This window comes from Alexandromys fortis, unplaced genomic scaffold (assembly GCF_014885135.2).
Source record: "Alexandromys fortis isolate MF-2015 unplaced genomic scaffold, M_Fortis_MF-2015_v1.1 scaffold_88, whole genome shotgun sequence".
NCBI lineage: Eukaryota > Metazoa > Chordata > Mammalia > Rodentia > Cricetidae > Alexandromys > Alexandromys fortis.
Genome location: NW_026067961.1, coordinates 5,481,785 through 5,505,952, shown reverse-complemented (window position 1 = coordinate 5,505,952; position 24,168 = coordinate 5,481,785). Strand labels below are relative to the sequence as shown.

The 24,168-nt window shown below is 53.6% G+C and overlaps 2 protein-coding genes across 8 annotated transcripts in view; one reads left to right on the top strand and one right to left on the bottom strand.

Moving 5' to 3' along the window:
* The window catches only part of Clstn1 (calsyntenin 1), a 65,573-nt gene extending 62,432 nt beyond the window's left edge, over positions 1–3,141 (top strand). For all 4 annotated transcript variants that reach the window (XM_050153353.1, XM_050153351.1, XM_050153354.1 and 1 more), the window contains 3 exons: positions 505–640; positions 940–1,124; positions 1,567–3,141. In XM_050153353.1, coding sequence (XP_050009310.1) covers positions 505–640; positions 940–1,124; positions 1,567–1,764 — 519 coding nt within the window. In that variant the 3' untranslated portion in view covers positions 1,765–3,141. The remainder of the gene's footprint in view (positions 1–504; positions 641–939; positions 1,125–1,566) is intronic.
* Pik3cd (phosphatidylinositol-4,5-bisphosphate 3-kinase catalytic subunit delta) overlaps positions 2,117–24,168 on the bottom strand; it is a 45,812-nt gene continuing 23,760 nt past the window's right edge. For 3 of the 4 annotated variants that reach the window (XM_050153347.1, XM_050153346.1, XM_050153348.1), the window contains exons 3-24: positions 16,998–17,170; positions 14,110–14,338; positions 13,795–14,024; positions 13,058–13,237; positions 12,622–12,771; positions 12,273–12,362; positions 11,089–11,310; positions 10,458–10,554; positions 10,242–10,372; positions 9,601–9,651; positions 9,356–9,523; positions 9,146–9,276; positions 8,895–9,038; positions 8,629–8,728; positions 8,351–8,529; positions 8,138–8,250; positions 7,922–8,000; positions 7,438–7,605; positions 6,775–6,898; positions 6,499–6,644; positions 6,103–6,235; positions 2,117–5,180 (exon numbers count right to left, since the gene is read on the bottom strand). In XM_050153347.1, coding sequence (XP_050009304.1) covers positions 5,043–5,180; positions 6,103–6,235; positions 6,499–6,644; positions 6,775–6,898; positions 7,438–7,605; positions 7,922–8,000; positions 8,138–8,250; positions 8,351–8,529; positions 8,629–8,728; positions 8,895–9,038; positions 9,146–9,276; positions 9,356–9,523; positions 9,601–9,651; positions 10,242–10,372; positions 10,458–10,554; positions 11,089–11,310; positions 12,273–12,362; positions 12,622–12,771; positions 13,058–13,237; positions 13,795–14,024; positions 14,110–14,338; positions 16,998–17,138 — 3,144 coding nt within the window. In that variant the 5' untranslated portion in view covers positions 17,139–17,170 and the 3' untranslated portion in view covers positions 2,117–5,042. The remainder of the gene's footprint in view (positions 5,181–6,102; positions 6,236–6,498; positions 6,645–6,774; positions 6,899–7,437; positions 7,606–7,921; positions 8,001–8,137; positions 8,251–8,350; positions 8,530–8,628; positions 8,729–8,894; positions 9,039–9,145; positions 9,277–9,355; positions 9,524–9,600; positions 9,652–10,241; positions 10,373–10,457; positions 10,555–11,088; positions 11,311–12,272; positions 12,363–12,621; positions 12,772–13,057; positions 13,238–13,794; positions 14,025–14,109; positions 14,339–16,997; positions 17,171–24,168) is intronic. The other variant, XM_050153349.1, reaches the window with a different exon arrangement.

Genomic DNA, 24,168 nt, shown 5'->3' with positions numbered 1-24,168 from the left:
GCTGGCAGACATTTACCCTCTGCTGCAGCCGACTTCATCAACCAGGGCCCCTGCAGTCTGGGGAAATGGACTCAGTTGTTCTGAGCAGTTCACTGTCTCCGCCATGACCTAAGTAGCGTGCCAAGGCTCAATTTAGAATGCTGGCAAGCGTTTTACCTGAGCCAGAGGGCAAATGGTGATTGGTCTGCCTCTCCTCCAGCCGGGGTAGCAGGGAAAGTGGTCTGAGGTGAGCTGGGCTTGTTTTCTTCACTGATGCAAATGTTTTCTTTTCTAAGCTACACTATAAATAAACGTTAGACAAGCACTGTTTCTGGGATGTGTGACAGTGTTACACATCAGTTGACAGGTTCTCCTTTTGATTTTTTTTTTTCTGGTCACTGGAGTAACCCTGTTTGTACCCAGCCTGGAGGCCTTGGAACAGCACAGCTTCGCCTGATTGACTCCATGGTCGCCGGTCAGGTACACGTGGGACGCCGGCTTCAGTGATCTCTTTGTCCTCTGCAGGTGAATGTGATCCACACAGCTAACCCTGTGGAACACGCCAATCACATGGCTGCCCAGCCACAGTTTGTCCACCCTGAACATCGCTCCTTTGTTGACCTGTCTGGTCACAACCTGGCCAATCCTCACCCATTTGCAGGTAGGGCTCTTGGGAAGTCCATGGCATCCAAGTAGGGTCCACGTGGGTCCCCCACTAAACCTGGCTATAAGCACAGCTCCCCTGTACTGTCACATACAGAAGGCAGCTTACCACAGCCGCAGAGTGGAAGGTGAGCGAGGCCTGGCTGCCTTAGTGTTTCCCCCTAGTCTCTTAGGATCAGGTGAAGCGCTGTGACACATTCATTCTCACTTCAGCTAGTTTAGGAAGCCCAGGGTGGGACTGCTATCCAGGTAAGCAGTGTCACAAAAGCTGAATCCGGTCTTCAAATCTCCTGGCAGTTGTCCCCAGCACAGCAACCGTTGTGATTGTGGTGTGTGTCAGCTTCCTGGTTTTCATGATTATCCTGGGGGTGTTTCGGATCCGAGCTGCCCATCAGCGAACCATGCGGGACCAGGACACCGGGAAGGAGAACGAGATGGACTGGGACGACTCGGCCTTGACCATCACCGTGAACCCCATGGAGGTAGGCGCAGAGGCGTCCCCAGACTGCAGAGCACCAGAGACCTGTGCAACCGTGGCCCCTTGCGTCCTTGTATGTGCCATGTACTCTGCACATCGGGTCTGTGCGCTTAGGGGGTCTTCAGTTGAGGAAACCCGGGCCCAGAGACCTTGCTGAAGGTCACACTGATTAGCAAGGTAGGCAACTGGTGTTCTCTGCTTCTTTACCCCAAGATGTTTCTGGTGTAACAGGACGAATCTCATCCCTCAGCATCGAGCACCCCTTCCCTAGGGCATGGATACCCTTCCCTAGGGCATGGATACTGAGTTGCTGGTGCGCGCTTGGCTGCCCCAGTGCAGCTCAGCCCCTGTCACTGTAGGGTTGGTTTCTCCCTCTGTGGCTTCCAGCAGGTGGACATTGGGTGGAGGAGCCACCAGCTAGCCTTACACCATCTTCTCTTTCCCAGACGTATGAGGACCAGCACAGTAGCGAGGAGGAGGAGGAAGAGGAGGAGGAAGAGGAGAGCGAAGATGGGGAGGAGGAGGAGGAGATCACCAGTGCCGAGTCAGAGAGCAGTGAGGAGGAGGAGGGCGGCCCGGGGGATGGCCAGAACGCCACACGGCAGCAGCAGCTGGAATGGGATGACTCCACGCTCAGCTACTGAACGCCCGCCTCGACACCTGCTCTCCAGAACTCTCTCTAGCCATCTCCCAGCCCCACGGGTCCACGATGTACAAAATCATTTCGGCCAGCAGGTCTGCAGACCCCTCCCCCATCGCTGAAATCCGCCTGTGCACAGTGTGTGGGCCCTCGGCTCCGCCCTCCACCCTCCCTGCCCATCACACTTGCAGTTTTGCTAGGAGCTGGCACTTCCTCCCTGGCCACGGCTGGGTGCAGTGGCCCCACAGCTCCTCCGTCGGTCCGGGAGAGGGCCTCGGCACCTCGCACCTCCAGAGACGCTGCAGTGATTGGACTTGCTGACAAAGGGTAAAAACACTGCTCCCGCCCAGTCATCATTTTTCTTTATTTTTAAAAGTTTTTATTTTTTTTTCAACTAGTGCATGTATAAAGTGGGAGATTGGGGGTTAATATGTAGATGACCAACTGGCTTTTTAATATTTTGTAAATAAACCGGGATTCTTTGTGTTCTCCTGTGCTAGTATAGCCCAGCACAGGAGTGTAAAGTTGAAGTCAGACACAGGCCCAGGAGGAACTCTCCCTCTTCCACCTTCCTCACAAGAGATCAGGTTAGAGAGGTCCAGGTCACTTGGCCCTTGCTGGGGTCTCTACAGTCACGTGGCAGAGGCCACAGGCTTCTTTCCAGTGCTGCTTGGAGGACCAGACCCGAGCACCCCAACCACATTTAGAGGCTTCAACAGCCAGGTAGTTGCCAAGGCCCCTGGCCTCTCGTACACTCCAGTGACCGGCAGCCACCTCACTTGCAGCCTCGTGGTTTCTCTTTACTAAATATGTCTCCCTGTTGGTGAAAATGTGTAGCTCATGAGAACTGACAGCTAATTCTGCAAGACACTCGGGCTCCTTGATCTGAAGACAACAGGCCTGAGTAAGTCTATACTGCAACATCCAAAAGGAGATACTGAGGCCCAAAGACAAAGTGCTAGAATGCTCCAAAACAGGCCGTTTCCTCTCCTCCCTAGAGGCCCCATGGGATGCCCCCTTGCTGTCGGGGTGTGGGATAAGACCCAAGCCCCCGTAGCTAGGAGTCTCGTTGCTTGGTGGCGAGGTAGGAGACAGCGTCTAAGCCCACAGCACTCAGCTCGCCACATACAATCAGTTAGACTTCTCCAACTGGGAGTCTCTGGCCCTCACTGCTAGTTTTAAGGATGCCGACGGCTGTACTGTCTGAGGCCACCCTCCCATGTCCAGTCCCTGTAGCTGTCTTATTAGATGGACAGATGCTGATGGGGAGAGGGACATGTTCATGTGTTGGTAGCTGCAGCGTCTGTCCCCTTTAATCTGTGTATATTGACGCTAGATCAGGAAGTGTATGCATTATAATAAAGTTCTGGTTCTAACTCCAGCCTGAGTGGGGTCTGTTCTGTCACTTCCTTATTTGGGAGACAAGATCTGCTGTGGAGCCCTGGCAGGCTGACCTGGAACTTCCTGTCTAGACCAGGGCTGCTTACGAACTTACAGCAATCCTTCTGCCTCTGCGTGCACAGTGCTGGGATTGCAGGTGCCCACCACACCCGTGCCAGGATTTGTTTCGGTTGTTATGGTATGGAGGAAGGCATCAGGCCTCGCACGTTCCAGGTACGTGTTCCACCCCTGAGCAGGGTCCCCAGCCCACCCCCTGCTGCTTTTGGAGCCGAGAATGTAAGAACATAGAAAGCCTTTTATTTCTTTCCACCTGTCTTTACCTGTCAAGTCAAGGTGGCACCGATGTCTCAGCCCACATCAGTGGAAGGAAGTCCACTTCCCACACACAAACATGAAATGACTTAAAAAAAAATAGAAAATATTCTTACAGCCAGGTGCACAGACCATAAAAACTCAAAGGCTGAGCGTGTGCAGTCTGCACCACACCAGGGAGCACCCAGACTCGTTTCAATAAATAACTTGGCAGGCACGCACACACGCATGCACACACACAACACTCTCTCTCTCTCTCTCACACACACGAGCACATTTCCTGTCTCAGCATTGGTGGGGGGCAGACTAAGGGTTTCAGCAGCTACTGTGGGCTAAGCAGGTTCTTTGTGGAGGTACAAACTGCTGCTGGACCCTCAGCTCATCAACAGGGGGCACTGGCACCTGGCCTCCTTGAGCCATGTTCTGGGCTGCTGGCAACACAGCCACGAAGGGTCTGCAGGTCTCAGAATGATACCGAGACACCCAGGTCCTGAGGTGGCAGCCGATACATGGAGATGGAGCGCATGCTGTATCACTGAGCTGTGTCCCCAGATCATTGAGCTAAAAGCCCAGGTGCCTTGCTCCATCGCTAGAGTGGCTGTGGGAAGCCCGGGAGGAGGCTCAGACCTGCATCTCTAGAGTCGTTGTGATCTGTTCCTTTTCAAGGATGAAAGCCCAGGCTGCTTTGAATTTGGCCCTCACTCTTGTTCTCCCTTCAGAACCTGGCTCTCCAGCTGCCTTTCAGGGGATAGCTCTGGGAGAGATCCTGCCTGTCCCTAAAGCTGCCTTTGGGTGTGGCTCACACTCTTTCACACTCTGCACAGTGGACTCTGTTCTTGCCTTTGTCTCCATTCGTGACCACACTGCCCTGAACCAGTCGCCAGTTTTGAGTGTTTAAGACTGGCACATACTATTCATAGTGGGGGGCCAGGCCCTTCTCCCAGCTATCGAGTTCTGTACATAGTTTGGCTATCCTTTTCTTACCCGAAAATAAAAGGTGAGGGTGTCCCCATATCCAAGAGGTCACTTCAGCAGGGCAGAGCAAACGTGCCTGAGTCTAGAGGGTGCCCTGACTTCCTCGGGAGCTGCCAGAGGCTTGGTTGGTGGAGGTCGCCAAAGGTGGGCCACACAAAGGTGGTGGAGGTGAGCTGAGGATTGAGGTGTCGTCTGTCTGGATGGGAGGTAACAGGTCACTGCCAGGCTTGCCCCAGGCAGCCTAGCTGGGAGCCTGAAGAAGGCCCCAAGAAGAACTCTTTGCTGGGCCAAGGTCCACAGGTTGGAAGACTCGGGGTACGATCCTCAAGGCGTTGCTTACAGTGCTGATGGGGGTGGGATGAGGGGTGTCCCACGAGGACATCACCCCCCCTCCACAAAGACAGTTCCATTTATGGCTGTTTTGTTCCTTAATTTGAGTCATAAATAAATAACCAGTGTAAACAAGAGGCAATTGTGTGGTTCCTCCCCCTGAGGAACCGTTCAGGTGTCATGGCCTCTTTGATGACCACTGAGCGTGCCTAGTCCCCAGGTCCGACAGTTTACCTCTGGGGCTGACAGCCAGGGGAGGGCCCCTTATTGCCTGTTATCCTTGGACACATTGTGCGCCAGCCAGTTGACTTTGGTTTTCCAGCTCTCCCGTAGGGCCTCATTGAACTTCACCCGGAAGTGCTTGAGCGCCTCTTCCTCTGTCTTCCCTAGTGCCAGAGAGTCCTAGACAAACACACAGCGAGGAGACGCTGAGGGACCCTGTTCTCTGTTACCCTATCTGTACTGAAGCCTAAGGGAGGTTAAATTCCCTCTAGAAGGGAAAGCGCTTACTCAGACCTGCAAGCCCCATGGCTCACCCAGCCCACCCACTGCTCAGGTGTCCGGAGCCAGAAGCCTTGGAGTGCTAGGTGGCTTTCAGGGAATGCCCTGGCCAGCTCTGTGACCTGTCACCACCTCACTCTGCTCCACTGACCACAAACTGAGCATGTGGGCCGGAAGCAGTTTATAAGATGTAGACAGGACCTTAGCTCACACAGCTCACACGTGAGTGTGAGACACCTGTGAGAGACGGACTAAGAAAGGTCACCACATCTCATACCAGCATGACGAAGCCCAGCAAACTGGAGCTCTCTGGCCGCGTCCCAGAAGACCCCACTGCTAGGTCAGGGATGGTGTGCACCCTGCCCCCCATGAGCATCACTATTCTCAAGAAGTCTACCAATGGGGGGGGGGCCCTTCTAGAACCCAGCCTGCCCAGGCCAGCCTGGGGAAGCAGAGAGCCCTGGAGTAGGTCCCATCTCAGCCTCGGCTTGAGTTGCTGCTTAGGTTTTTGTCCACCTGACAAACTAGAGACTTCTGGGACGAGAGACCTCAACTGAGGAACTGACTGTAAGTAGCCCTGGGAGGCATTTTCCTTGGTCAGTGACTGATGTGGAGGGCCCAGCCCACTGTGAATGGCACCACCTCTGGGCATGCAGTCCTGGGTTGTGTAAGAAGGCAGGCTGAGCAAGCCATGGGGAGGGACTCACTCGAGGGCCCACTCCTGATCAACTACAGCTGGAAGCTAAAGTAAACCCCTTTCCTCCCCACGTTGCTTGCGGTCACGGTCTTGATCACAGCCACAGGAACCCCGTGCAGCACTTACCTTGAGATACTGGGTATCTTTGGAGCAGCTCAGCTCGGGCAGACCTGCGGCACGCATTAGGGCGAAGAGATGGAGGAAGAGCAGCCCATGGCGCCGCAGGATGGTGTAGGCGCGTTCACAGTAGCCGCGGAACCTGCGGGTGAGGGAGGCACAGCAGGGAGCAGGTGAGGTCCTGGGTTCTCACCATCCCTCTGGGCCAAGGCCAGTCTCTGCACTTTTCCCTGAGCCGCTGCTCTGGTGATGGCTGTACCAAAGCCCCTAGCTCCTCAGGCTGACCTCCTCACCCTGTCTCCTCCAGACTACCCACCACGGGAGGGACCGGGAGACTGTCTCCGTCTGTGGCCCTTCACCCGGGGTCCCTGTGGTCCAGGGCGGAGGCAGTGGCGGTGCCCTCACCTTTCGAATTTCTCACTGTTACTAGTTTTCCCCTGTTGGATCACGTGGACAAAGTCATAGGTGAGAATGAAGGGAACTCGCTCACGGTTGATTCCAAACTTGGTCTTGAAGTTCCCCAGAAAGTGGCCAAAATCGATGTGGAACAGCTGACGGGGAGGGAAAGGTACAGAATGAGAAGTCAGGAAAGAGGGACAGCGCTGGCGTGCGGGCTCAGGAGTAGCCCTGGGCTGGAGCCGCAGGGACCCAGGGGGGCCGACGCCCACCACCCCTCCCTACCTGTCCGCTCTCTCGGATCATGATGTTGTCACTATGTCGGTCACCGATGCCCAGCACATACGTGGCCACACAGTAGCCCGCACAGGAGAGGGTGAATTCCTCGATAGCTCGATCCAGGGCCTCCCTGGGTGGGGAAGATCGAAAGTCACGGCCACACACCCTAGGCAGAGGCTGCCTCTCTCCCTCTAGAGTCTAGCCTTTCCGCTTGCTATACTCAACAGATGCAGAATGCACTGTTCCAACACCCTAGGCTGCCTCCCTGATCTTGAACCTGTTCCCCATGGGGAGAAGCTGGGGCTGAGCAGAGGCCAGGAGGAGAGAGGCAGCCCACAGGAGGGTACATCGAGGCTCCAGGCATTCAGTGGAATCCTGCTTAGACCCTCCAGGCTTGGCAAAAGCCCCAGATGGTTTGAGGTGTCCTAAAGCAATACATGTAGAATATCCCAGGTGAGCCCACTCGAGCCCACTCAGAATGGCGGATGTCCCGAAGCCTTTAGTGGCATCACACAGCCATTGGCATGGCAGGTGAGAACAGCCCTGCTGACTCAGACTCAGGCTGGCCACAGTCAGAGAAGGTCACAGCCCTTCCTCTTACCTTGTCTCTCTCTGATAGGCCCCACCCTTCCCACATCAGGCCTCCCAGGAAGAAGGCCTGCAACCTACCCGGGGTTCTTGGACTTGAGCCAGTTAAGCAGGGCGTCCTTGTTGAAGGCAGCTGTGGCTGCCATGTTGCTCTTGTTCAGCTGGATGTTGGCAATCGTGTCCGAGTGGAGGACCACCTCAATGAGGCCTGTGCGGTCTCCAGTGGGGAGGCAGCCGTAGGGGGTCATCCTGTGAGAAGGGGAGGAGACTGTCATGACCAAAGGCTGTCCTGGAGAGACATTCAAAACAGCCACAGGGGATGAAATACTCAGGTTGCTGAGGAGGGGAGGACTCGGGAGGCTCTGGCAATACGATGAGGGCTTGGGAAAAGGTTTCTGCTTTCTAGGTGGGCAGGAGGCCAGGAAGTGCAGAGGGAGCAAGGTGGACGCCTGGACGGCCTTCCCTGGCCTCTCTTAGCTTTCCGTTGTCTCCCTGCACTGAGAGCATCCCTTTCCCAGCCGCCGTGTTAACGATAGTTTTGATGCCCTTTGGGATGGGCCCCCACCTCAGGTCCAGGCCTTCCTGCTTCCACAGGACATCCATGAGCTGGATCATCTGCAGAGTCAGCATATCCTGGCGGAGGTCTGCAGCGTGGGAAGGAGACCACAGTGTCTGCTAGGCTCTGCATTCCCTTAGGTCCCAGGATTAGGCTTCCAATTCATGTCTCCAGGACCACCCATCGGGATAGCCCAGAGACGGGTTCCCCAGCCCGCCTGCTCACCATCCCCGTTCTTAAAGATGATGCCCACGGTGCCAGCACTGCCTGCCTCCTCGCTGCTGTACATGATCCACAGTGGCTTCATCTTGGAGTCCATGAAGGTGCACTGCTCCACACTGCTGGCCAGAGAGTGGGGTCCACAGGTGCTCCTCCGCAGGCCCGAGGGGTGGGAGGAGCCCCAGTGGGGCCGGGCGTGGGGCTGGGCGTGGGGCTCACCAGACTTCCTCCAGCAGGGTGCTGGGATCGAGCGGAGACTGCAGGTGGGACAGGGCCTCCATGTAGGTCTCCTGGCGCATGCACATATGCATCATCTCCTTGGTTTGGGGCTTGGTGGTCTTCTGCGAGCTCACCTTCACGAAATCATTCAGCGCCTTTAGCTTGCTCAGTGCTTCCCCCTGGTGGTGACAGCGGAAAGGCAGCGGTGGGTGCCAGGGAGGACAGTGCTGTTGGGGGGAAAGGCACACAGCCAGAAGGAGAGTCCGGCCAAGTCTTACCTGCTTCATCAGCACCTTCATGTGGTGGGTGCTGCCTCTGCAGTAGGCCTCCATGATGAGGCCAAAACGCAGCGCCACTGATGGCACGTGCATCTCAGAGCTGAAAAAAAAATGGTACTGAGTCTTGCCTAGGACCTTACTACACACACACCCCAGCCTGGGTGGGGCCCAGGGCACCCAGAACATCTGGGCCTGATAGAAATCTAAGGTCAGCAAGCCTGAGGTCCCCCTTCCCTGTGGCCCTCAGGCTAGGGTGCATTCACTACCGGAGGTGCCAGAAGAGGAAGTGGCCGATCTTGCGGTTCGCCAGGGCTCGGTCCAGCAAGAATTTGGTCAACTCGCAGTCCAGGTAGGACTCGTATTTGAGCACCTGCACAAGCTGCAGAAGGTACTGGAAAAGCTCATCATCCCTGCGGAGAAAGAGGGCTGTAGGAGGCAGAGGCCAGGTTCAACCCAGGACCCTTCTGGAAAAGACGGGAGTCTGTGTCCCCAAAGGTAGCACCCAGCGGGAACTCACGTCAGCTTCCTCAGGGACTTGATGGCGAAGGAGCCCACGTAGCAGTCAGGGAAGCTGAAGTCCAGCAGTTCCAGGGCACTCAGCACAGGAAGCTCCGGCCAGGAGCACAGCAAATAGACCATCTGGGACAGCTTGGTGGTCAGGTGAGGGGTGGGCGGCAGCTGTCCATCTGCCCCGGGCTCCTTCCCCAGAATCCCCTTCTCCACTCACCTGGGCCACATCCTCGTGCTTATTCCACTTGGTGACCAGTAGCAGGCGGGCCAGGGCCTCCGGGAAGTGCTCCTGGACTTCATGCCGCATCTTCCACACCAGGTCCTTCTCGTGTTCGTACAGCTCCCCAGACCCCCGCCGCTCCAGGATCTCCCTCAGCTGCAGCTGCTGAAGGACGCAGACAGGGTGAGGCCTTCAGCTCCGCACCTGATCCCCAGCTCCCCGACCCCAGGATCTGAGCTCACCTCCTCCTCTGTGATGCGCCCACGTTCACCATGACGCCCCAGCTCCAGGATCTGCAACAAGCGTCCAGCTCTCAACACCCTGGGCTTGGGGCAGCCCCTGCAGGGCCCCAAAGCAGGACATCTACACCTCAGACCTAGCATTTGTCCCTTCTCACTTGTGGAAACCGTGCTGTGTACTGCACAGCTTTGACCGGCGTCCGAGCTCGTGCCTATGACATGCCAGGAACATCTTTCCCACACAGATATTACCCAGTGGCGGCCCAAATGGCTCTTGGAAACCCCTGAATTGGCCTAACATACAGCCTAGCAATGGGCAAATCCCAGGGCGGCCAGGATCTACTCTTTAAGAACTGTAGAACCGGAGTAAGGAAGGTCTAGAACAATCGTTTTCTACCCATGGGTTGCAACCTCTTTGGGAGTCGAATGACCCTTTCACAGGGGTCATCTAAGACCATCAGAAAACACAGATAATATTTGTGTACAATTCATAACAGTAGTAAAATTACAGTCATGAAGAAGCAAAGAAAACAATGTATGGTGGTGGTGGGGCCACCACCACAGAGGAACTGTATTAAGTAAGACATTGCACTGTTAGGAAGGCCGAGAAGCAATGGTCTAGCAGGACAGGGGTCCTCACTGACCTTCTCCAGAGCAGGGAAGTACACAGGATGGGGGGCCACCTCAGGCAGGCAGATGACCAGGGCCGCGGCGCTCTCCGTGTTGGGGTTACTACGCACTGTACCCGCCGGGTTCAACAGCTCTCCTTTGTCATCTGAACTCAGGGACAGATGGAGTTATAAAGTCACTCGCTTTGGGACTTCCACCCCTGCTAGCTGCTCCCCTGGGGCTGGGCCCACCTGGGACAGAGGGCCACATGTAGAGACGGTGTTCCCCAGTCTTGAGCTGGTCTTTGTAGTCGAATAGCATGAGGTTGGCCCAGGCAATGGGGCAGTCCTAGGGAGGGATGCCAGTGGGTTAGAGCCAGTCACAGAGCTCCCAAGCCCCCTTTGCTGATCAGGACAACCCTGAAAGCCCAATGGGAAAAGGGAGGATTCCCAGGAAGACTCAAGGGAGGACCAACTGCTTTGTCCTAGTGACAAACCAGCAAGGCCTGTATCTCTGATCCTGGCTTCCAGAGAAACAGGAGCCTGTCCCAGCACTTGGCTGGGCTCCAGTGTATACAGCAGGACAAGGGCCAATTGACATGCTGGAAGTGTGACTGGGGGCCCAGCCACTCAAGGCAACAGCTACCCCATGCCACCAAGGACACTTTTTACCCAGGAAGCTGCCTGCAAAAGCCCCCTGGACTACAGGTTCACAGTGGATATTTTCAAGCAGGCCGTTCACAAGCTATCCCTAGAGTGCGGAGGGATCCAGACTATGATGGTACAGAGGCTTAGGGTTCCAGGCCCCCCAGGATCCCTGTCCTTAGCCTGCCTGCGGGGCACTGTAGGGAGGTCCAGATTCCTTCCAGCCAGTGCTACCCACCGCCTTCTTGGACTTCTTCTTTGTAGAGCGCGCCTTTTTCGCCTTCTCCACGACGGCATAGAGCGCGAAGCAGAGCCGAGCCATGCGCGGCAGGTCACAGATGTTGATGTCAAACTCCAGCCGCTGCTTCCACACGGGCTCTGAGCACACATTCACCTCTGAGCTGGACACCGTCTTGCAGAGCATCTCGTTGCCATGGAAGAGCCCGGCCTGTACAACCAGCTGGGGGTAGGGTGGGTACCAGAAACAGAGCAAGTGAATCAGGGGGACCCTGGGCCATATCCCTTCCCTCGCCAGCTTCTCCCACCAATGTCCTCCTCAAATATCCTCACTCTTAAGTAAGTCTGAATGTACTTCCTTATGGGGGGGGGGCTGTCCCTCAGAGAGAAGCCACTGGCCAAGCAGGACAAGAAGTCACGGGGCATGTGAGGCCACACAGATGATGCACTGATACTCAAGGCATGTTCCTTCCTACTTCAGGCCTCAGCTTCTTCAACAGGAGATGGTAATTCCAGGGCTCGCTGGCTCTAACATCCTCAGCCTGCCTGCCTTTTTGAACCGTATGGACTCCTATCCAGGAGTGCCACCAGCTGATCATCCCAGGCACGGGCACCCAGCCCTCCAAGCTGGTAAAACTACGGTGCTGGAAATGAAACCCAGACTCTCAGTGGGCTTCCCATTCCACAGATGGAATAATAATCCCTCCACCTGGACGGCAGCGGCGAGAAGAGGATGTGAGGCTTGTGGATGTGCTTTTTAAAAACCAAAGAGCACAGAGCCCCTACGCTACCTTCACAGCCCAAAGGGAGCTCAGACCCCAGGGGATGAGGCAGCTACCTGTCCATGCTGCAGGCGCACCCGGACCAGATGCAGCCACTCTTCCTTGCTCCTCACACCTCCCCAGACACCGCTTTCATCCCCACAACCTCCACCGAAGTCAAATACACAGAAATGGGCCCTGCCCGGTTTCCACGAATCAGTCTCCGGCTGGCTGGCTCACCCCACTCCCCTCTTCCTGTTTTGAAGCGGCTCACAACCACTCCAGTCAGGGACGCTGGGTAATGTGGTCAGGTGGCTTTCGTGTGACATCTTCCCACTCTTCTTCCGCCACCACCCGTCCTGGCCGCAGCCACCTTGTTTGTATAGCAAACAGTGGCTCCCTCACCTGGCCCAGGAGCCCCTACCTTCATCCGCTCATCCGCATTCACTTTGCTGCCCTCGATCAACTCAATGCAGAAAGGCTGCTCCAGGGACCACAAGGACACAGAGGAGGGCTGGGGAAGAAGGGAGGCAGGGTTGGTGGCAAGGCCCAGACACCTGTCCCCAATGCCGTCTGTCTTTTACCAGAAAGTGTGTTGTGCACCAGGGCCCCCGATACCCGTAAGATCCACAAGAGGACAATGGAGGCTGCCCTGCGGTTCACACAGATTCCAACCGGACACGGGTCACCCACCAAGGGCCCCTGAACCCAGGCCCTCCTGGTGTGCCTCCCAGCTGACTGGGGGACGCAGGGGAGGAAGTACATTGTCTCACCTTCTTAGCAGGGATTGGGGGAGGTTTGGTGCGTGGTTTCTGGACTTGGGGGGCAGGGTTGCTCTGCTCATCCCGCATGGCGAGGATGGAGGATTTGTGGACCATGGTCAGGTGGGGAGTCAGTCCGCTGTGCAGGCAGCTGCAGATGTACTGGGATGGAGGTGCAGGGTGAGGTGATGATGGGTGGTCCCCCACTCCTTTCCTGGACAACTGGCTACCAGGAACTCGCCAAGCTGATACTACCTATCCCAAACTTCAGGAGGGGCCTCAGGTCGGTTCCCATAAAGATGGGGTCCCTCCTTGTGCTTACAGAGGACCAGTTCAGCAAGGGGATGCTCTCATGGTAACTAAAAAGGTCTGCCTCAGACTCAAGAGAGGCTAAATCCAGGTCCCTTGATGCTCCCAGGGCCACACGCAGGTGGCAGGGAGGGCTCACCTGAAACTGGCAGAGCGGGTAGCTGCCATAGAGGTATTCATGCCTCCCGTTCACCTGGAGGGTATAGTCTTCAGGCTGCTCCACCAGAAGCTGCCGGAACACTGTGGCCTTCTTCCGGAGGGCACAGGCCATTAGTGCCAGGGGCATGTCCTTGGTGGACACCTGGAAGGTGAAGCTCTCCTGTGGGGAGAAGGATGTCAGCCTTCTGCTCTGCAGGCCCGGGGGCTTCTGAGGCAGAGGCAGGGCTGCCTGTCAGAGCCTAGGTGTTGGCTGATCAAGGCATCCCAGGAAACACTGGTGGGGATGGGGTGGGCTAACACTACACTCGTCTGCACTGTCACATCTGCTTGTATGTGACAGTTCTTGATGAGCAGCATTTGTTGGTCTTGCAGAAAGACCTGGGGTTTGGTTCCCAGCATTCCCAGCACCCACATGGCGGCTCACAACCATCTCTAACTGCAGGGGACTCTGATGGCTGTCTTCTGACCCCTGTAGTCACTAGACACGCCTGCACTTACATACACGAGGCAAACATTCATACCCGTAAATAAAGCAAAATAACCCCAAATTTCCTGGTTAGACAACCAGCTAAGCCCTTTGGCGGGCATGGGGAATCTGGCGAATGTCATCTCATGCTACTGGGAGAAGGAATGGAGATGCTGGGGTCCCTCGTGGGCACGGCAGGTTGGATGAAGAGCTCAGGCCTGCATCCCTGGGGTTTTGAAGGCACAGCTCACCTCACTGCCCTCAAACTTCACATTGACCAGCAGGGCTCTGCTGGTGACGCGGAGGATGCCAGCCCGCCAACTCCTTGCCGAGGGCTCCAGCTGCAGGGGGAAGCTATACTGCAGCCAGTCCTCCCAGCCCAGCTGTTGGCGGCGAGCAGCGACCTCTTCGCAGAACTGGCGCATCTTAGTGCGGAAGTCGTTCACTTCCGGGTCCCTCAAGGAATCAAACTCATGGAGACCTTTGGGAGTATGGGGGGGGGGGGTCAGCACAACACCAGGCCACGTGGGCTCAGCCCGGGCAGCTCCTACCCCCAGCAAGTATACCTTTGCCGATGAGGAGGCTAATCTGGGAGTTGATGAGCTTCTTCACGCGGTCGCCCTCTCGCGCCACGAGGCGCAACACGGGCAGGAAGGGCTGGATGTCACACAGCCTGCGCTGCTCATCCTCCAGCTCCTGCTGCTCGGCTGTCTGGTTCACGCAGGTGAACACGTAAGCCTCAGGGTCACTGAGCATGTGGAAGAACGGCTCATACTGCGCATTTCGCCACAGCACCTGGAAGAGAGAGGGGGTCACGTCAGCCCCTACAAGACACCCAGAGGGCAGAGGGAGACCCCCAAGACGACAAAAGTTCACACCCCTGCGGACTGGCCACATGCTAATAAACTTCCTGTCTCTGTCCTCCGTGCTGGGTGTCAGGGTTTTCTGAGAATGGGGGCTGGGGCTCATGGATGACCTTTGACCACCCAGAGGGACAACCAGGTGTGACTTTTGAACACGATGATTGCTATGGAGATCACTATGTTCACTCACTCTGTAGACCTGGCTACTCATCAAACTCATTCCTCTGCCTCTGCTTCCCAAGTGCTGGGGCCACAGGCATGAACTGTCAAACTGGAGAGCATTTATATAAAGTCTGTAGTCAGCATCAAGGTGTCACAATGTCCATTCAGGGGAAAAAAAAAAAGATACAAGGGGCTGGAGGGGTGGCTCCAAGGTTAAGAGCACTTGCTGCTCCTGCAGAGGACCTGGGTTCAGTTCCCAGCACTCACATGGCAGCTCACAACACCCTGTAACTCTAGTTCTGGGAAACCCAACAACCCTGTGCTGGCCTATGCGGGCACCAAGCACACACATGGGACACATACGTATTTGCATGCAAAATAAATCATACATATTCAGAAACCTTTTTAAAAAGAGAAAGGTACAAAAGTTCATCATCAGAATTGTCCCAAGACTCAGAGCACAGTACAAAATGAGTTGGGGGCTGGCAAGATGGCCCAGCAGGTAGATGCTCTGTCACCAAGCCCGACAACACAAGCTTGACCCCCAGAACACACGCCATAGGAGATGGCAGAGTCCTGCAAGCTCTTCTCTGATCTTCCCACGCAGGGCAGACATACATCCACACACACGCATGCAAGGTGGAGACACAAACAAAAATGTAAAAATTTTAATTAAAAAACAAAACCAGGAACTAGTCCAGGTGTTGATGTGAGAAGCCAGCACCTTTACCTGCTGAGCCTTATCTCACCAGCCAGCCTGCCTGCCTTTTCTTTGTTGAGACGGGAGGCCAGAATGTCCTTGAACTCACTGTGTGGCTGAGGGTAACCCAGAACTTCTGAACCGCTTAGTCTCCCAGTGCTGGGATTACAGGCGTGTATGAACGCACCTGGTTTATGATGTGATGGGAATTGAACCCAGGGCAACGTGCATTTTAGGCAAGCCCCGTAACCAACTGAACTACATCCCTGATGTCCTTTTTCTTATTTTCCTAAATTTGAATGTGTCTCTATTGTTTTCATAGTGGGGGAGAATCAATATTAAAGCAAATCTCTCAGGAAGACAGGACCGCAGAGACGCTTCCTACTTCTACAGCCGGTTTTCCTGCTTGCTATTTATGACATAAAATTCTCAGGTAAGATCTGGACGTGGTGGCGCACGCCTTTAATCCCAGCAATCAGGAGGCAGAGGCAGTCAGTCGGATCTCCGTGAGTTCGAGACCAGCCTGGTCTATAGAGCAAGCTCCAGGACAGCCAGGGTTCTGTTACACAGAGAAACCCTGTCTAAAAAAACAAAACAGGCGAGGTATCAACTTTTGGTAGCTCAAAACCTAGCCCAGTAAATGCCACACTTAGTGGGTCACACGAGCCGTTTCAAAGTCACAGACAGCAACTACCAAATGCCATCCAGATGTAAGGCTTCGATTCAGTAAATCAGCCCGAAAAGGATCCAGCAAAACCCAAGCCCCTTTCTAGCACAGCATTTGCTTAGAGTCGACAACTCTAAGCACGGTACACAGAGTTGTTCCAAAAATGACCACACAGTCATGTGTGGCATGTGAGCCCAGCCAGCGACGGCCTCGAAACTGGCTCGCCATCTAGTAATCTAGTGAAAGGAAACGCATGCTCTCAAAGGGGAAGCTGACTTTGGAATGATAAGTGGAGTTTAACCACAAGTTTTTAAACAATTCTTAGAAATTCTATCTGGTAGAACTCACATCTAAGGGTTGAGGGCAAGAGCTCAGTTGGCAAAGTGCTGGCCTAGCCGATCCCTCAGAACCCACAAGCAGAGGGGGCAGGGCTTGCTGGAGAGATGACTCAGCAGTTAGGAGCACTGGCTGCTCTTCCAGAGTTCAAGTCCCAGCATCCACATGGTGGCTCACAAACATCTGTAACTCCAGTTCTGGCTCCTCATGGGCACCAGGCACACACGAGGGATACCCATACACATGAAATAAGAATAATTAAATCTTGCTTTGTTCTGATTTTCAAGACAGGGTTTCTCTGTGTAACAGCCCAGGCTAACCTGGAACTTGTTCCAAAGACTAGGCTGGCCTCGAATTCACAGAGATCCGCCTGCCTCTGCCTCCTGAGTGCTGGGATTAAAGCGTCCAACACTACCACCCAGCAAAATAAGTAAATCTTAAAGCAGAATAAAATAGACAGCTGGGTATGACCGCATCTTCTATAATCCCAATGCTCAAGAGACTGAGAAAAGCGGATCCTTTTGACTTGCTGGCCAGCTGGCCTAGCCTACTCCAATAAGATCCTGTAAGAAAAAACCAAAAGGAAACAAAAATAAGGTGTACGGACCCTGAGAAATGATAGCCCAGGCTATATCCTCTGGCTGATGCACACGTGCACAGTGGATACCCAGGATTCTATGTCTGAGTGTCAGGGTGTGAGAACTGGCCTTAAGATGGAGGCTGTACCTGTTTGATGGAGCTGAGGTTGGCATTTCGGGGCACCGCGAAGTTCAGGTAGACCCCTGTGGGCAGCAGGAAGTCAACAGCCACGTTCTGACTCTCCTCTTTGGTCCAGAACTCCATGGGGCAGTCCACCCCAGGGGGCATTCTGTTGCCTTACTGCTCCGAGGCCCGTTCTCCTGAGGGAAAGGCAGAGACACAATGAGACTGCTTTGCTGTGCTGGACATGGACAAGTGGGATTGGCCAGATCTTTTGGGCCACAGGGGAATACACAAAGCCTGACACACACACACACACGAGGTCTGATACTGTCTAGGTGGTTTTGTGACATCACCTTAGGCCACCCTCTGGGCTCTGGTACCTCTCGTTGCAGGTGAACTCGCATTATGACCAGCAGATGACCCAGAGGGAGACAGGAGGAATGGCCTGACATCTAAGAATTGAAGACTAACATCTGCAGTTCTTAGAAACGTCTAGCCAGAAACCAATCAGCTTGAAAACAGCTTTGACTCGCCAGGCACAGTGGCACTTGCTCACAGTTCCAACACTTGGGATGAACGGGAGCTGATCAGGAGGAGGTCAAGGCCAGCCTCAGCTATATAGTAAGTTCAAAGCCTACTTGGTCATGCCAACCCCTCCCTCCATCATCCCTTGCTCCCGCCACAGCACCACAGTAATAACAAAACACTACAGATCACAGGACACAGGGTGTGCCACCCACACTCCAAGTCACCAAATCCCTCCCCACCGCCACCAGCTTTCTCCGGCTCTAGGTCACCACAACCTATACACTTATTCCAAGTGTGTATCCACAAACACTTCCTAGGAGTTTAAACTTCCAGGCTAGTGAGTCTCATGGCCTGGCCTCTGGCCACCCAGCACCATGGGATGCGGCAGGCCCAGTCTTGTGCAGGTCTTACTCAAGTAACCTGCTACCTCTATGAGTTCATGGATGCAAGAGCCACGTCAGATCAAGAAAACATCTTCTCACAGCAACTTCTCGCCACCCTCGGGTTTTCACACTCTTTCTGCCCCCCCCCCCCCCACCACACAGCCCGGGGTTGGGGCGGGGGATGCGATTGACTCCAGTTTCGGGCTGAGCAGTAAGCAGAAGGACTAATGTTTATACAATCAATTTTGCTCAACATTTTATGTTCTTTATATTTTTATTGTTTTGTTTTTTGAGACATAGTCTCACTGTGTAGACCAGGCTGGCTTCAAACTCACAGAGATCTGTCTGCCTCTGCCTCTTCCTCTAAGTCCTGGGATTAAAGGAATGCACTATTGTTCCCAGCCAACTTTTATTCTTCTTTTTGGTTTTTTGAGACAGGGTTTCTCTGTGTAACAGCCCTAGTTGTCCCGGAATTTGCTCTGTAGCCCAGGCTGGCCTCGAACTCATGGAGATCCACCTGCCTCTGCCTCCCAAGTGCTGGGATTAAAGGTGTGCACCGCGCCACCACCCGGCTCCAATTTTTATTCTTAAAAAAAAAAAGAGAGAGAGAGAGATTCTAGGCTGAGGGTGTGGTTAGGGTTCAGCTGGCAGAGTCCTGCCTAGCGTCCACAAAGCCCTGCATTCAATTCCCAGCAGCCTGGGTTTGGTTGTGCACAGCTGTAATCCTAGCACTTGGCAGACAGAGGCAGAAAGAGCAAGAGTTCAACTAATACATTGCAAGTTCAAGGCCAGCCTGGACTACAGGAGACCCTACCTCAAAACAAACAAACGAAAGACTTCTGACTTGGGAGTCACGTGTGGCTGAAGCAAAGAACACATGCTTAGAATGCTTGAGGCCATGAACTGCAGCCCAATACAAAAAAAAAAAAAAAAAAAAAAAAAGAACATTTCTATGCCTACCACAGGATCACTTTCTTCTGGGGTTAATGCTATGTTTGGTTTATGAGAGCCCTCCTTTAGATGGTGGCACCGAGGCTGGGCCTAACTCACTGGACAGCAGCAAGCAGCCTCCAGCATCATGCTGTCTCCTGTGCCGCCCCCGCTGCCGCTGGGAGCCACTTCCTCTGAGTGTGAAACCACCACGTCCTACTTGGGGTTCCTCTTTCTGAGGCCAAAGTCTTCCTTTTTTATTTAAAATGGGGGAGGGGGTGAAGTTAGGAATCTGGAGGGCGGGTTCCATCTATAATGCTAAGCATTCTTTCTAAGCGTGGGAAATCGGGGTGCTTTTGGTCACATGAACACAGCGGACTGCATTTCTGAGGACCTTATCTAAAGGTCTGGGTCTAAGGAATGCAAACACTTTAATCTTGTCAGATGCACTGACCCAGCCGGTGGCAGAGAATTAAGCTATAAACAACATCATTCGACCATGGGGAAAACCCCATGCTGTGCGTGGCCCATCACTGAGATAGGAGAAAGGGGAAGGATGGTGGATGCCTCTACACCCAGGACTCGGTAGATAGAGACTGCTCAGCTTTCTGCCCATGAGATTCATTGGGAGTCTAGAACCTTCCCTTTCCAGTAGGATGCGACAGAAAAGAGAAGCAGGTGCAGGGACTTCAGAACTACCCCAAGAACGCACACTGGTACAGTCATTGAGGCAAACTGTCAGGCTCCACTCAAACAGGATATGCGCCTGTGCCCTGGGACCAAGAAGATCACAGTCTATGCCCAGGCATACACCCAACAGAACTCGAGTGCAGGCATTACTAAAGGCACATGTAGGAGAGTCTAAAGTGTCATTGTACAGTCTCAGGACACTTATCAGTACAGATCCGTGGCAGAATGCGAGCTGACGCCTACCAGTTGACAAGGTGACAATGAGGATGAATGAAGAACCTTCAGATACAACAAGAACAGTGACTCTCAAAGACAAAGCTGAGCAATAGATGCTGGGAATGAAAACACACACACGTGCAAGGCCAGCTTGGGACACAGGCGACACTGTCTCGAAAGAAGAGACATTCTCATGACCCAGGCTTGTCCTCCATCTCTATCTCCAGAGGCCAGGGTCCAGAGGCATGCGCCACCGTTCCCTGTTTCTGGAACGACGGGGAGGGAACTGACAGTCTCTCTCTCTCTGAATATTATTTTTAAAGTATGGGTGTGTGTGATGGCTGTGGTGGGTATGAACATATGAGTGCCAATGCCCTTGGAGGGCAGAGTTACCAGACTGGGAACTATAGGCGGCTGTGAACCATCCGACGTGGACGCTGAACCTGGCCTGCTGTGATACAGTACTTACTCTTAACCGCTGAGTCAGCTCTCTGCCCCCACCCCAGGATCCCTTTGAGCCCCCGGATTCAGCCACACAAGCAGCTAGTTCTATTCCTTTCAGGGGTTTTATTTTAATTTACAGCATTTGAATTGGATTTGATTTTTTTAAATATTTATTATGTATACAATATTCTGTTTATGTGTATGCCTGCAGGCCAGAAGAGGGCACCAGATCCCATTACAGATGGTTGTGAGCCACCATGTGGTTGCTGGGAATTGAACTCAGGACCTTTGGAAGAGCAGTCAGTGCTCTTAACCTCTGAGCCAGCTCTCCAGCCCTTGATTTTTTTTTTTAATTTTTAATTATCCAGAAGGCATCTCTAAGGAGCAGTCAAAGCCAGCCTGGTCTACATAGCGAGTTCTAGGCCAGCCAGGTAGACACAGGGAAAGTCTGTCTTTAAAACAGTGAACGACATTTGCTTATTTACTTGGCCTCTTGTGTCTGTGGCGCTGCGTTCGCTTATCTGGCCACGGAGCTCGCAGCCATTCTGTTTTTCCTCCCCATCTATCCAGTTTCCACTGTACATGACTTGTTTTGTTTTGTTTCGAGACAAGGTTTCTCTGTGTAACAGTCCTGGCTGTCCTGGAACTCGCTCTGTAGACCAGGCTGGTCCCAAACTCACCTAGATCCCCTTGCCTCTGCCTCCCGAGTGCTGGGATTAAAGGCGTGCGCCACCTGGCTGCACGCAGTTTTTCACGTGGCATCCAGGGACCCGGACTCAAGCTGTCGGCTCGAGCCCTCTCACTCTCACTCACTGGACCACCCCGAGGCGCTTCAGTTGATTTCTCTGGTGCCTCCCCCAGAAAGTGTCTTTTCCCACGAGTGCAATGATACCTTCCCCTTTCACTCCTTCCTGTTTAGAAAGCTCCTGCCTTGCACGCCGGCTGCCTCCGACAGAGAATTTCTGGCCCCTGTGCTACCATCCGGTGAGGAGCCAGGAGGGCAGGCGAAACAGCTCAGGCAAAGGGTCAGCGGGGGTCAGGATCGTCACCAGTCACTGGGGGACAGCACGAGCAACACCCGAACCTCAGACATTCGCCCTGGCTTCTCTGTCCACACATAAGTCATTCAAGAAGTGTCTGGGAAAGCTGCACAGGGCCTGGCTCAGTTCCTTCAACCTCTCCATCTCGAGCCACATGAGCCACAGAATCAGTTGTGGGACAACACTGTGGTAGATGTTTGAGTCTCCCACCAACTTTTCTTGACGTCCCCAATCCGTTTTCTCTAGCCCGAGAGATGGACATATAGGATCTGGCCTCTGAGTCTTCAAGGTCCAACAGAGATGGGGTCTGCGGAGAGGCTCAGCCAGTAATGCATTTGCCTTGCAAACCTGAGAACCTGAGGCCTCCTCAGACCCCTACCAAAAAAAAAAAAAAAAAAGCTGGGCACAGCAAAAACTTGTAATACCAGAGCTGGCAATGTAGGACAGGAGGAGGAAACAGTGAAATCCAGAACTCACTGGTCAGCTGGTGAAGTCTACATTGGCGAAGCTGTTGGTGGAAGCCTTCCTAGGGAACAACACCCGAAATTGTCTTCTGACTTCCACACACATCTGTGTAAGTGTGTACAGGCGTGTGGACACATGTATAGACCTTGGGGGAATTTTCTCCAAAGACTTTAACAGATATACCTGGGCTACTGTTGGCAACCCAGGAATGCTTCAGGGCCTAGGACACGCCGGAGAGGCCTGCAAGCAGGGAATGCCCTGGGCTGGGAGCCCTGCTAGCTGGAGTCTTGGTCCAAACTTGGGGCTCTTGGGGAGTTCTTTGCCTTTTGGGGAGATTCAAGACAGGGTTTTTCTGCATAACAGCCTTGGCTGTCCTGGAACTCAGCTGTCTGCAGTTTTTCTGAACTTCTCCTGGGACTCTCAGGAGTCCGAATCTCTGGACTAATAAACTTCATGTCTTACCAGGGTCCATGGCAAATATGGCTGACTTTCCCCAGTTCTGTCATAAAGACAATCTTTGGGGTCCTGCAGTCACGAGTCCTGGGGAACGGCTTTCTACAGGAACACATGAGTCATTATGGCAGGCCACACTGGGGACAGGCAACAAGGCACAGAAGGGAACTTGCTCCTGCTTCTCTGTGTGATAACCATCTTTCTCCCAGAGGCAGGGACCCTGGGAAAGCAACGTCATGCTCTTTCAGTGCTGGTGCAAAGGGAATTCAGAGTCACCCTGGAACAAGAGTGTAAAGGCTCCCCTGGGAGCGAGACAGAACACTCATCTTCTGAGCCCACAGATAAGCCATCTGTCCAAAGCCTGGATTTCAGAGTCAAAACGACAGTTTAATTAACCTAAGAGTCTGAGCCACAGAATCTTCTAGAATGTGACTATGCATAAGCTAAGTATCAACACTGGCATCCGCCTCAACCATGCATAGAGAAGGCACCAAGCAAACACTTGTGTGGTAGGGAAACAGTGACCTGTGGTGGATGCTGGACCCAGCAGTGCTGGCAAGGGGCCCATTTGCAGGAGCCCCTCAACCTCAGGGAGCCCTTCAATCACAGTGCCCATTTCTCAGCCACGATCAACCTACAGGAAAATCAGCACAGGTGGGCATATCGGGGCAGAGCCCAAAAGTGTGGACTCTTTCACCCAAAGGGTCACCTCACAGCAAGTCTTCAAGGACACTCTCTAAGAAGGAACATTCCTGAGACAGTTATCCTGCCGTAGATGCCAAGGAAAGCCCAAAGATCCCAAAACATCCATCCTTGGAGGCCTCAGGAAGGCACTGTGAAGAGTCACCCTCGTTGGCTCATTTACAATAAGAGTTCACTTTCACGTGCCCAGCAGGCAGCTATAGGCATCACCGAGGCTCTCAGGGAAATGTTAGCCTAATGGAAGGAGGAGACAGTAAATCAAAAGGAAACAGAATGAACAGGATGATTTCCTAGAGCCAAGGAGCTGGACTGGAACAAAAAGGGACTTGGAGGGAGGTGTCCAGTGGAAGGAGGGGTGGGGTGGAGCAATCCCTGGGGGAGGCACATTAAAGGGAGGGCTCCAGTGTGTGACGGAGCCAGCATGACAGGTGAAACAGGGACTAGGCGTTAGGGACATGGTAGGAACAAGCAGGGGACAGTCCCAGACCCTCAGGGAAATGGCCAGGAGAGGAGAGCTTAGCCCTGCCCCTCGCTCGCTCTGGCATCCAGAGTGGTGCTCAGATCTCTCCCTTCAGATCTTGTTCTTGCTGCAACGTCTTCAGCATGAGGTTTGGAGGCTGAACCAACAACTGAGGGACTGGACCTTCCCCCCCCCCACCTCAGCCCCCAGGACTATAGACTGAAAAACATTTTCTTTGTAAGTATCCGGCACGGGTATTTAGTTATAGTAACTGAAAACAAAACTCAACAGAAGAGCGGCGTTTTCCAGGCATTCCCAAGACTCAAAGACAGCATTGGAAATACTGAAAGCCGCTGGGCAGCCAAGCCAAATGAGAAATAGACACAGTTGCACAATGTTGCCATCCGCTTTCAGGGTTTCTGTTGCTTTTCAGCCCAGGTTGACCTCTAGTCTCAGCCTCCCAAGTACTGAAATACAGATAAGATACCTGGCTCACAGTCTTTGGTTTTTACTTACATTAGTAGCAGACTTTCTTCCATCAATTCCTCAAAAAGACAAAAAAAGACCTTTTTTTTGAAAAGTTACATTTACAAACTGTCTTAAGTGAACCAGACACAATGGCATACGCCTATAGTCCTAGCACCAAAGAGGCAGAAAATAGGAGGGTCATGAGTTCAAGGCCAGCCTGGGCTATTTAGTGAGACCCTACCTCTAAAATGAACAAAACCTAGGCATAGAGGTGCATGGCTGTAATTATAGCGCTCAGGAAGCAGAGGCAGGAGGATTGTCCCAAATTTGTGGCCAGTTGGTATACATAGACCAGCCAAAGCTATATAGTGAGAACCTCTTTGAAAAAAAAAAAAAAACCACAATTCATGGCTCAG